At 49.7% G+C, this 13,210-nt stretch overlaps 1 protein-coding gene across 1 annotated transcript in view; it reads right to left on the reverse strand.

Annotated features, from left to right (window-relative positions):
* Positions 1-13,210, reverse strand: part of LOC112267806 (ankyrin repeat and sterile alpha motif domain-containing protein 1B) — a 326,014-nt gene that overhangs the window by 124,658 nt on the left and 188,146 nt on the right. Inside the window, 1 exon segment of the mRNA XM_042297888.1 lies at positions 10,524-10,713. Coding sequence (XP_042153822.1) covers positions 10,524-10,713 — 190 coding nt within the window.

Raw genomic sequence — 13,210 nt, forward strand, 5'->3', positions numbered from 1 at the left:
TCTCCGGCAACTGAGTTAGGATGGACGCATGTATCTTTGCAGTGACTGGGTGTATTGATACACCCCCCAAAGTGTAATTAATATCATGCTCAAAGGGATATTCAATTTCTGCTTTTTTTTAATCTTGACCCATTCACCAATAGGTGCCTTTCTTTGCGAGGCATTGGAAAACCTCCTTGGTCTTTAAGGTAGAATCTGTGTTTGAAATTCACTGCTTGACTGAGGGACCTTACAGATAATTGTATGTGTGGGGTACAGAGCTGAGGTAGACATTCACAAATCATGTTAAACACTATTACTGTACACAGAGTGAGTCAATGCAACTTCATATGTGACTTGTTAAGTACATTTTTACTCCTGAACTTATTTACGCTGACCATAACAAAGAGGTTAAATACTTACTGACCCATTACATTTCAGCTTTTTATTTTTAATTCATTTGTAAAACATTTTGAAAAACATAATTCCACTTTGACATTATGGGGCCAATGACAAAAAACAACATCTAAATTCAATTCATTTTAAAACCAGGCTGTAACACAGAACATTTTGGGAAAATCAAGGGGTGTGAATACTTTCTGAAGACCCTGTACATGCCCTGAAGATAATATGTGTGGGTTCTATGCAGTGCCTTCCCATTGGTGGTTTAAAGGTTATCAGTGGAGTCTCTTAATGACACTGCTGGGCCCGGACAATGTTCATTAAGCATTCAATTAAACCATCCACTGACAGTGCCTCAGGGGGAGACAGAGAGCTGCGTGTACCACAACATCATAGAGGAATGTTGGGCCGTCACTGACAGACTGCTTTTCTACCTTAACCTGCCCTGTCCGGCCGTACATTGTTTTGTTCTATACTATTACATGTGTTCTATACATATTTGCTCAAATATATTTGAATTAGTGCAGTTCGACGACTGTTGTTTTTCTTTTCAAGGTCTTTGCCATGCGTTGGTTAGCCATGCGTTGGTTAGCCATGCGTTGGTTAGCCATGCGTTGGTTAGCCATGCGTTGGTTAGCCATGCGTTGGTTAGCCATGCGTTGGTTAGCCATGCGTTGATTAGCCATGCGTTGATTAGCATAGAAAACCTCTAGCGTTGCCTGATGGTTTGAGATGTGTGAAGAGGTTGGAATGTCCTCTGTGGAAAAGTTCCATTCCTCTCTACTCTACTGAACTGCCCTCTATTCTGTTCAACTGTCAGAGGCTCTAGACATGAGTCACCATAACTTGGAGTCAGTCAGTCCATAAAGAGACCTCAGAGGAAGATTACAGAGAGACAAAAGAGAGAGAACGACAGAGTCCTCCTCTTTTGTTCCTCAATACATGTGGGAGAGAAAGATAGAGGGAAGAAGAAGAGACCCATTAGGCAGAAACTGGTTGACTCAACGCTGTTTCCACGCCATTTCAACAAACAAAATTCAATGTGATGACATTGAATCAACGTGGAAAACTGATTGGATTCACAAAGCGGCATCAACGTAAGAGAACGTCCTCTTTTTTTCACCTAACTTTCAACCTAAATCCAATGACATGGTGAATTCTTCTTGTTGATTTCACGTGTAATTCACGTTAGTTGACAACTCAACCAAATGTAAATCAAAATGAGACGTTGAAATGAGGGGCAGACAGGCAGGTCAGTTAGAGTCTAGGAATGGATGAATCCATACATCAGCCCCAAATACACACACATGCTATAGACCAATCAGAACCCTGCTTACTGTAATTACAAAATCATGGGCAGAGCAGAAAACGGTGCGGGAAGCGCAGCTTGACAAAACAAACGTTTCTTTAGAGAGGACGTGTGATCAAAAAGGGTCCGGTTCTCTTTAATAAAACTCTTCATTAGAATCTCAGTGGGAGATAACAGCACTGCTTTATTACTGCCTTGGTGCTAGCTGGGGGGTCTCTCTTCCTTGGTGCTAGCTGGGGGCTCTCTCTTCCTTGGTGCTAGCTGGGGGCTCTCTCTTCCTTGGTGCTAGCTGGGGGCTCTCTCTTCCTTGGTGCTAGCTGGGGGCTCTCTCTTCCTTGGTGCTAGCTGGGGGCTCTCTCTTCCTTGGTGCTAGCTGGGGGCTCTCTCTTCCTTGGTGCTAGCTGGGGGCTCTCTCTTCCTTGGTGCTAGCTGGGGGCTCTCTCTTCCTTGGTGCTAGCTGGGGGCTCTCTCTTCCTTGGTGCTAGCTGGGGGCTCTCTCTTCCTTGGTGCTAGCTGGGGGCTCTCTCTTCCTTGGTGCTAGCTGGGGGCTCTCTCTTCCTTGGTGCTAGCTGGGGCTCTCTCTTCCTTGGTGCTAGCTGGGGGCTCTCTCTTCCTTGGTGCTAGCTGGGGCTCTCTCTTCCTTGGTGCTAGCTGGGGCTCTCTCTTCCTTGGTGCTATCTGGGGGCTCTCTCTTCCTTGGTGCTAGCTGGGGCTCTCTCTTCCTTGGTGCTAGCTGGGGGCTCTCTCTTCCTTGGTGCTAGCTGGGGCCTCTCTCTTCCTTGGTGCTAGCTGGGGGCTCTCTCTTCCTTGGTGCTAGCTGGGGCCTCTCTCTTCCTTGGTGCTAGCTGGGGGCTCTCTCTTCCTTGGTGCTAGCTGGGGCTCTCTCTTCCTTGGTGCTAGCTGGGGGCTCTCTCTTCCTTGGTGCTAGCTGGGGGCTCTCTCTTCCTTGGTGCTAGCTGGGGCTCTCTCTTCCTTGGTGCTAGCTGGGGCTCTCTCTTCCTTGGTGCTAGCTGGGGGCTCTCTCTTCCTTGGTGCTAGCTGGGGGTCTCTCTTCCTTGGTGCTAGCTGGGGCTCTCTCTTCCTTGGTGCTAGCTGGGGGCTCTCTTCCTTGGTGCTAGCTGGGGGCTCTCTCTTCCTTGGTGCTAGCTGGGGGCTCTCTCTTCCTTGGTGCTAGCTGGTGGCTCTCTCTTTCTTGGTGCTAGCTGGGGGCTCTCTTTCCTTGGTGCTAGCTGGGGGCTCTCTCTTCCTTGGTGCTAGCTGGGGGCTCTCTCTTCCTTGGTGCTAGCTGGGGGCTCTCTCTTTCTTGGTGCTAGCTGGGGGCTCTCTCTTCCTTGGTGCTAGCTGGGGGCTCTCTCTTCCTTGGTGCTAGCTGGGGCTCTCTCTTTCTTGGTGCTAGCTGGGGGCTCTCTCTTCCTTGGTGCTAGCTGGGGGCTCTCTCTTCCTTGGTGCTAGCTGGGGGCTCTCTCTTCCTTGGTGCTAGCTGGGGGCTCTCTCTTTCTTGGTGCTAGCTGGGGGTCTCTTCCTTGGTGCTAGCTGGGGGCTCTCTCTTCCTTGGTGCTAGCTGGGGGCTCTCTCTTTCCTTGGTGCTAGCTGGGGGCTCTCTCTTCCTTGGTGCTAGCTGGGGGCTCTCTCTTCCTTGGTGCTAGCTGGGGCTCTCTCTTCCTTGGTGCTAGCTGGGGGCTCTCTTTTTCTTGGTGCTAGCTGGGGGCTCTCTCTTTCTTGGTGCTAGCTGGGGGCTCTCTCTTCCTTGGTGCTAGCTGGGGGCTCTCTCTTCCTTGGTGCTAGCTGGGGGCTCTCTCTTCCTTGGTGCTAGCTGGGGGTCTCTCTTCCTTGGTGCTAGCTGGGGTCTCTCTTCCTTGGTGCTAGCTGGGGCTCTCTCTTCCTTGGTGCTAGCTGGTGGCTCTCTCTTCCTTGGTGCTAGCTGGGGGGGGGCTCTCTCTTCCTTGGTGCTAGCTGGGGGCTCTCTCTTCCTTGGTGCTAGCTGGGGGCTCTCTCTTCCTTGGTGCTAGCTGGGGGCTGGGGCTCTCTTCCTTGGTGCTAGCTGGGGGTCTCTCTTCCTTGGTGCTAGCTGGGGCTCTCTCTTCCTTGGTGCTAGCTGGGGGTCTCTCTTCCTTGGTGCTAGCTGGGGGCTCTCTCTTCCTTGGTGCTAGCTGGTGGCTCTCTCTTCCTTGGTGCTAGCTGGGGGTCTCTCTTCCTTGGTGCTAGCTGGGGGCTCTCTCTTCTTGGTGCTAGCTGGGGGCTCTCTCTTCCTTGGTGCTAGCTGGGGGCTCTCTCTTCCTTGGTGCTAGCTGGGGGTCTCTCTTCCTTGGTGCTAGCTGGGGGTCTCTCTTCCTTGGTGCTAGCTGGGGCTCTCTCTTCCTTGGGGCTCTCTCTTCCTTGGTGCTAGCTGGGGGCTCTCTCTTCCTTGGTGCTAGCTGGGGGCTCTCTCTTCCTTGGTGCTAGCTGGGGGCTCTCTCTTCCTTGCTGCTAGCTGGGGGCTCTCTCTTCCTTGGTGCTATCTGGGGCCTCTCTCTTCCTTGGTGCTAGCTGGGGCTCTCTCTTCCTTGCTGCTAGCTGGGGGCTCTCTCTTCCTTGGTGCTATCTGGGGCCTCTCTCTTCCTTGGTGCTAGCTGGGGGCTCTCTCTTCCTTGGTGCTATCTGGGGGTCTCTCTTCCTTGGTGCTAGCTGGGGGCTCTCTCTTCCTTGGTGCTAGCTGGGGCTCTCTCTTTATTGGTGCTAACTGGGGCTCTCTCTTCCTTGGTGCTAGCTGGGGGCTCTCTCTTCCTTGGTGCTAGCTGGGGCTCTCTCTTCCTTGGTGCTAGCTGGGGGCTCTCTCTTCCTTGGTGCTAGCTGGGGCTCTCTCTTTCTTGGTGCTAGCTGGGGGCTCTCTCTTTCTTGGTGCTAGCTGGGGGTCTCTCTTCCTTGGTGCTAGCTGGGGGCTCTCTCTTCCTTGGTGCTAGCTGGGGCTCTCTCTTCCTTGGTGCTAGCTGGGGCTCTCTCTTCCTTGGTGCTAGCTGGGGGCTCTCTTCCTTGGTGCTAGCTGGGGGTCTCTCTTCCTTGGTGCTCTGTCTTGGTGCTAGCTGGGGGTCTCTCTTCCTTCTCTCTTTCCTTGGTGCTAGCTGGGGGCTCTCTCTTCCTTGCTGCTAGCTGGGGGCTCTCTCTTCCTTGGTGCTATCTGGGGGCTCTCTCTTCCTTGGTGCTAGCTGGGGGCTCTCTCTTCCTTGGTGCTAGCTGGGGCTCTCTCTTCCTTGGTGCTAGCTGGGGGCTCTCTCTTCTTGGTGCTAGCTGGGGCTCTCTCTTTCTTGGTGCTAGCTGGGGGTCTCTCTTCCTTGGTGCTAGCTGGGGGCTCTCTCTTCCTTGGTGCTAGCTGGGGGCTCTCTCTTCCTTGGTGCTAGCTGGGGGCTCTCTTTCCTTGGTGCTAGCTGGGGGGTCTCTCTTCCTTGGTGCTAGCTGGGGGCTCTCTCTTCCTTGGTGCTAGCTGGGGGTCTCTCTTCCTTGGTGCTAGCTGGGGGCTCTCTCTTCCTTGGTGCTAGCTGGGGGCTCTCTCTTCCTTGGTGCTAGCTGGTGGCTCTCTCTTTCTTGGTGCTAGCTGGGGGCTCTCTCTTCCTTGGTGCTAGCTGGGGGCTCTCTCTTCCTTGGTGCTAGCTGGGGGCTCTCTCTTCCTTGGTGCTAGCTGGGGGCTCTCTCTTTCTTGGTGCTAGCTGGGGGCTCTCTCTTCCTTGGTGCTAGCTGGGGGCTCTCTCTTCCTTGGTGCTAGCTGGGGCTCTCTCTTCCTTGCTGCTAGCTGGGGGCTCTCTCTTCCTTGGTGCTAGCTGGGGGCTCTCTCTTCCTTGGTGCTAGCTGGGGGGGGTCTCTCTTCCTTGGTGCTAGCTGGGGGTCTCTTCCTTGGTGCTAGCTGGGGGCTCTCTCTTCCTTGGTGCTAGCTGGGGGCTCTCTCTTCCTTGGTGCTAGCTGGGGGCTCTCTCTTCCTTGCTGCTAGCTGGGGGCTCTCTCTTCCTTGGTGCTAGCTGGGGGCTCTCTCTTCCTTGGTGCTAGCTGGGGGCTCTCTCTTCCTTGGTGCTAGCTGGGGGCTCTCTTTTCTTGGTGCTAGCTGGGGGCTCTCTCTTTCTTGGTGCTAGCTGGGGGCTCTCTCTTCCTTGGTGCTAGCTGGGGGCTCTCTCTTCCTTGGTGCTAGCTGGGGGTCTCTCTTCCTTGGTGCTAGCTGGGGGCTCTCTCTTCCTTGGTGCTAGCTGGGGGCTCTCTCTTCCTTGGTGCTAGCTGGTGGCTCTCTCTTCCTTGGTGCTAGCTGGGGGTCTCTCTTCCTTGGTGCTAGCTGGGGGCTCTCTCTTCCTTGGTGCTAGCTGGTGGCTCTCTCTTCCTTGGTGCTAGCTGGGGGTCTCTCTTCCTTGGTGCTAGCTGGGGGTCTCTCTTCCTTGGTGCTAGCTGGGGGCTCTCTCTTCCTTGGTGCTAGCTGGGGGTCTCTCTTCCTTGGTGCTAGCTGGGGGCTCTCTCTTCCTTGGTGCTAGCTGGTGGCTCTCTCTTCCTTGGTGCTAGCTGGGGGTCTCTCTTCCTTGGTGCTAGCTGGGGGGCTCTCTCTTTCTTGGTGCTCTGGGGCTCTCTTTCCTTGGTGCTAGCTGGGGGCTCTCTCTTCCTTGGTGCTAGCTGGGGGTCTCTCTTCCTTGGTGCTAGCTGGGGGTCTCTCTTCCTTGGTGCTAGCTGGGGGCTCTCTTCCTTGGTGCTAGCTGGGGCTCTCTCTTCCTTGGTGCTAGCTGGGGCTCTCTCTTCCTTGGTGCTAGCTGGGGGCTCTCTCTGTCTTGGTGCTAGCTGGGGGTCTCTCTTCCTCTCTCTTCCTTGGTGCTAGCTGGGGGTCTCGCTTCCTTGGTGCTAGCTGGGGGTCTCTCTTCCTCTCTCTTACTTGGTGCTAGCTGGGGGTCTCTCTTCCTCTCTCTTACTTGGTGCTAGCTGGGGGCTCTCTCTTCCTTGGTGCTAGCTGGGGGCTCTCGCTTCCTTGGTGCTAGCTGGGGGCTCTCTCTTACTTGGTGCTAGCTGGGGGCTCTCTTCCTTGGTGCTAGCTGGGGGCTCTCTCTTCCTTGGTGCTAGCTGGGGGCTCTCTCTTCCTTGGTGCTAGCTGGGGGCTCTCTCTTCCTTGGTGCTAGCTGGGGGTCTCGCTTCCTTGGTGCTAGCTGGGGGGTCTCTCTTCCTCTCTCTTACTTGGTGCTAGCTGGGGGCTCTCTCTTCCTTGGTGCTAGCTGGGGGCTCTCTCTTCCTTGGTGCTCACTCACATCCACAGAATTCACACCCATCTACCTCGTTGAGATACGCCCCCATTGGAGAAAGCCAATAGCGTCAGTCTTGGTCAGATTTTCATTCTGCTTATGTTCTTGTCTGTTGTGTGTGATGATGTCATCTTGTAAAGCGTACCTTGAATTAACTGCCTCATTCAAAGGAGGTGTACAATGTGTGATTTTCTACACATAGCCACACAGCAGCCAGAGGTAGAGTGCGCTGACAATTGGAGGGGCAGTCATATAATTGAATATAAGTGAGGACAATCAAAGTCCCATAAAACACTGGTCTATTCTGGTCTGTTCAGAACATGGTGTACAGGCCAAGATGTAGGAGTCACTCACCTACATGCACGAACACACATACTCGTTGGTACAAATACACACATGCACAGAGGATAAAAGAGCCACAAGGGACCAAAAGGATTGATGGTGTGTGTCCAGGATTAATGGTGGTCTTTGGAGTCCCTGCTGCCCCTGTGACTGTCCTGTTTCGCTGCATGTACAACTGGGTAACCTGTACGAGTGCGAGGTGTGAAATGGAAATGTGTTTTTGGCATATCCCAACTCCCCCTGAGACACCCTCGGAGAGTGGGGCCACAGCCGTGTGTGTGTGTGTGTGTGTGTGGGGGGGGGTGTCGTGAAATTGCACACAGATTTGTAAAAGTGCATTCTCTTTGAATCAATCAAGCCCACTGAAATAAAGACGTCCTTGAGACAAGGAGGTGGTAGGGCTTGTATCTGGATGGGGCCATAGGCTTTTACTTATTCAATGATGTCTGATTAACTCAAGGAAGGGCGTAAGAAAGGATGGAAGGGCATAAGAATTGAAGGAAGGAATCTTTAAGAAAGAAGGAGGGGCAGTTGTAGGTGTTCTAAAATAAGACAGCAATCAACCACGCCACTGTAGACTTCATATTTACATTGCAGCACTTCCTGTGCACACAGTTGATTTACATCCTGTTTACCTGACATTGTGGTGGAAAAAAGAGAAGTAAATGAAGTTAAAGACCACTACTGTACAGTATGTTAATGTTGTCCTTCTGTCAAAAGAAAACACATCCAGGCTTACACAGGAAAGTGCACACACACACACACACTAAGGCTGCTGCAGTTACCTGATGCTGGAATGGTACTGCAGTGTTGACATGCCAGAGGGAACATCTCTGCCTGCTACAGCAAAACTAGCAAAACGTTACATAAAGGTTCTTCTGAAACATCCACTCTACCACCTACAGATGCTAATGCTACTCCAGCTATAAATAGCCAGCTTTCTGCCAACCACCCACGCAGGTGGCTTACACCTACCCTGTAGCACAGGGGACGTTGCGTAAATGTTTGGTCAGTGTTGATCCAGCGTTGAGCCGGCTGTTTGGCTAGCACAGGAGAGCTTTTGAAAAATGAGAGAGGGATGGAGGCAGGAAGGTAGGAAGGAGACCTTTTATGGTTGGGCGTATTTACCTCTATCTTACTCTGGGTTTCACTCTCCCCCTTCCCTCCCTCTTCTTCTATAGTTTGTATCTCTCTCCTCATACTCCCTCTTTTTTCATTCTCTTTCACTCATTCCCTCTCTCCTCTTCAATAATGCCCCCCCCCTCTCTCGCTCCCCGATCTCTCTCCATCTCTCGCTCTCCACTTGATGTATCCAGCTGTAAATGTATAAGCCTCATGTGCTTGCTGTTGTCACGGCAACAACACAAGGGACCTTATAAAGCTAATAAGAAGAGAGCAGGAGGGGAGAGGAGGAACATTTAAAAAAAGAGCGCATAAAAAAAAGAGAAGGAAAATGGGTGCAGATCTATTCCTGGAGTTGGACCTGGGGGCTGTTGACGGATAGAGGGATGCTGGCGAAAGAGAGGAAGAGAGAGAGGCAGAGGCAGAGAGCGAGATGTTGTTTCTCTGGTGGCGCGTTGTGATGTATCAGATTTGATGTGCCAGCCATGTTTGCTGGTGTCTGTTGAATAGTGGAAATGGAGTGTGTGCGTGTGTGTGTGTGACTGTATCTGTGGTAATAAAAGGTTGCTCATATTTGTCCTGCTTAAAGCGGCAATATGTCACTTTTTGGGCAACCCGATCAAATTCACATAGAAATGTTAGTTATAGATCTGTCACTCTCATTGAATGGGGCAGGTAGCCTAGTGGTCAGAGTGTTGGGCAAGTAACCGAAAGGTTGCTAGATCCCCGAGCTGACATGGTAAACATCTGTTGTTCTGCTCCTGAACAAGGCAGTTAACCCACTGTTCCCCAGTAGGCCGTCATTGTAAATAAGAATTTGACTTGCCTCGTTAAATAAAGGTTAAATAAACAAAATTGAAAGCAAGTCTAAAAAGTGGTTGATCTGTTCTATTTCTATGCTTCCCATTCATAAGTTTTCATTTTGCGTCTTTTACTTTCAGTTTTGTACACCAGCTACAAACAAACTGAAAATACAATATTTTTGGTTATGGAAAAGATATTTCACAGTGGTTTATATGATACAATGATTCTCTACACCTTCTCAGAATTGCTTGTTTTGTCACATAAACGGGAATTGTACATGCACCTTTAACTGCATGTACAACTGGGTAACCTGTACGACTGTGGGGTGTGAAATGGAAATGTCCCCTGAGACACCATGGGAAAGTGGGGTCACAGCCAGGGATGTGCAGCTAGCCTCTGATCTGCTTCTTCATAAATAACCAAATGAGACATGATACACACACACGCCTGATAATCACCTCTGTTTCACATACAAAAAGATAAACACATACACACACTTGATCGTGGTCTCTCTCTCTGAATACAACTATGGAGAAAGAGAAGGACATACTGTTCTCCTCTCTTCTACTCTCTCCTCTAGTCACCTCTCCTTATCTCTCCCCCTGTCTCCTCTCTGTTGAATGTGGGTGGGTGACAGCCACGTCACCTGGTAATCATCACTGCGACACACAGGAAATAAACAGTAAAGTCACACACACAGACTAGACACCTTTGCCCATGGCCAGGGGGGAGAGTCTTAGGTGTCTGTGTGTGTGTGTTGCAAGACTTACAGTAGGTCCTTAGAAGTGAGATTGTCTTGGTTCTATTGATAACTAATTACTACACTTGAGGACGGTCGATTAAACTCAGGTGAGGTTAGCTTATTACATGAGCTCATACTGTGCCACAGCATTGTTGAATACTTGTTTCTGATTGGCTTGAAGGGCATTCTAGAGTGTGCATTATTTCCCTATAACGCACAGTATACAGTATTTGCACGGTAGAATTCAATGGCTATAAAACATTCTTACATGTTCTATGTTTGAGCTGCATTTGAAAGCAACATCACACATACATACATAAAATGCGGAGGAAGGTGAAATAAAGACTAGAAAATTGTGTCCAGATGGAAACTTCCAGATCCACTACATGCAAAGGGAATAGGAAGGAAGAAGGTGGATAAAAATTCCCAAAAAGAGTGAAAATCTCTAGGGAAAAGACAATTTCATAGGGGCTAATTGGCTGTTTCCAGTATTTGTCCAATTAAAAGCTACAAAAGCTATATAAATGGAGCTGACATGATCCCTCATTCTCTACAAGTTGTGCTATGTCCAAAATCTGTCCCTGGGTACCTGTGGGGGGGCAGTCGTCATTGGAGCCAGGTGAGTCCTGGTTGGGGCTGACTGGCGGGCTGGCAGGGGGGCTGGTGCTGAAGCTGGCGTAGCCCAGGGACGAGCTCACCTCAGAGGGATCACAGCTGTGGTTGATTGGCCTCTGGTTCTGGACATCCAAGGAGGAGGGGAGGGAGGTCCGCTGTTTGGGCTGGAGGGAGAGATGAACACCGCAAGAGAGGAGAACAAAGGCAATGTTAGCAGATGTGGCTAAGTCTTGTGATTGTGTGTGTAACTTTTGCCACATAAGAATTCTGTACCGTGCTGCGATTCACTGGAGTGATGCTGAGAATTCCAGTATGTTTTTTGTTCAATATAGAGGGACATGTGAAAGTACCCCGTGAGCTGTGCACTGGAGGAGCAGGACTCTTGGAAAAGAACACAGGAATTATTAAGTAAGGATTATCTCCACTTCCTCTCACATCAGCACACAAGTCCAGGTCTCATGACACACTCATTAGCCTGTGTGTGTGTGTGTGTGTGTGTGTGTGCGCACGCACGCGTTCTAGTTATATTTCAAGGAGTGTTTGCATGACTTCACGATAACTGTACCACACACACAATAACTACTGCTGCTGTAGATTACTGTTCACACTCACATCTTATACACCAAACGCAGGCCAGTGTGTCTGCAAGAACTCAAGGTTTTCGCACTGAGAGTAAGAGAAAGGGGTCAATGTGGCAGGTGGTTAAGACAACGCCACATCAGGGGACTAAAAGTTCTGGGACAGTGACACATAGACAAAGAGACAGGTAGAGGTTGACGGGGAGAGACAAAGACAGCGATGGATGTCTTCCAAAGACATCCCTTTCTACCAGTGGACAGTGGGCCAAAGGGGAGCACAACAGAAGCATCACTATCCTATAGAGAGTTAGGGTGCAATACATCAACGAGAAGTGATCAGAGTGACAGGCGGCATACAGGACGATTGGGGAATGAGATAGTTTTACTTGAGGCCAATAGGGAATAGTCAGAGTACGGTGAGAGGGGCAGTGTCAGGTAGCATGGTAATACATAGGGAGATGCTGACAGAATGTACAGTGCCGTGAAAAAGTATTTGCCACCTTTCTGATTTTCTCTATTTTTGCATATTTTCGATACTCAATGTTATCTGATCGTCAACTAAAACATATTATTAAATAAATGGAACCTGACTTTACAACAAAAAAACATGTCACCCAAATAGTTTACTCAAGCTTGCCCAAAACGTACCCGGAAGCACTTGGATGATCATCAATACTCTTGGAAGAATGTTCTATGGACGGAATGATTTAAAAACCTTTTGGGCAACATGGGTCCCATTATGCCTGGTGAAAACCAAACACTGCATTCCACAGTAAGAACCTCATACCAACGGTCAAGCATGGTGGTGGTAGTGTGATGGTTTGGGGATGCTTTGCTGCCTCAGGACCTAGATAACTTGCTTTAATAGAAAGAACCATGAATTCCGCTGTGTATCAGAGAATTCTACAGGAGAATGTCAGGCCATCCGTCTGTGAGCTGAAGCTGAAGTGCAGCTGGGTCATGCAGCAAGACAATGATACAAAACAAACAATCAAGTCTAGATGAAAATGGCTAAAAAGAAACATATTTGAAGTTTCGGAATGGCCTAGTCAAAGTCCAGACCTAATCCCAATTGAGAGGTTGTGACAGGACTTGAAATGAGCATAATGTGATGGCGCCGAAGAGGATGGCTGACGTTTTACATGCCGGTAAACAATTGAGCAATTCTGCATTGTTTGTAACTTCTTTTTAACTTCTTTTGTACATCATGTTACTGCTACCGTCTCTTATGACCAAAAATAACTTCTGGACATCAGAACTGGGAAGACTCACCGTGAACTGGAAGAAGCTTTTTCCTTTAACGAGTCCGACGAGAAAGAAATACTGCTCTCCCGGGAAAAGGCCCAGATCCCCGTGAAGAAAAGACGGAGGAAAATAGGATGCAGATCAGGCTGCCTTTGAGAATCCGTAGGCGAACGAGTAAACTCCCACTGCCATCAATTCTACTTGCTAACATGGAAAATAAAATAATGATCTACGATTACGATTATCTTGTAATATATTATGTTACACCGAGTCGTGGCTGAACGACGACACGGATAATATAGAGCTGGAGGGATTTTCAATGCGCCGACAGAACAGAGAAGCTACGTCTGGTAAGACGAGTGGTGGGAGTGTGTCTCTTTTTGTCAATAACAGCTGGTGCGCAATGTCAAATATTAAAGAAGTCTCGAGGTATTGCTCGCCTGAGGTAGAGTACCTTATGATAAGCTGTAGACCACACTATCTACTAAGAGAGTTCTCATCTATATTATTCGTAGCCGTCTATTTACCACCACAGACTGATGCTGGCACTAAGACCGCACTCAACCAACTCTATAAGGCCATAAACAAACAAGAAAATGCTCACCCAGAAGCGGTGCTCCTAGTGGCCGGAGACTTTAAAGCAGGCAAATTTAAATCAGTTTTACCACATTTTTACCAGCATGTCACATGTATAACCAGAGGTGAAAAAACTACACCACCTTTACTCCACACACAGAGATGCATACAAGCTCTCCCCTGCTCTCCATTTGGCAAATCTGACCATAATTCTATCCTCCTGATTCCTGCTTACAAACAAAAACTAAAGCTGGAAGTACCA

Source organism: Oncorhynchus tshawytscha, linkage group LG15, assembly GCF_018296145.1.
Source record: "Oncorhynchus tshawytscha isolate Ot180627B linkage group LG15, Otsh_v2.0, whole genome shotgun sequence".
Taxonomy (NCBI): domain Eukaryota; kingdom Metazoa; phylum Chordata; class Actinopteri; order Salmoniformes; family Salmonidae; genus Oncorhynchus; species Oncorhynchus tshawytscha.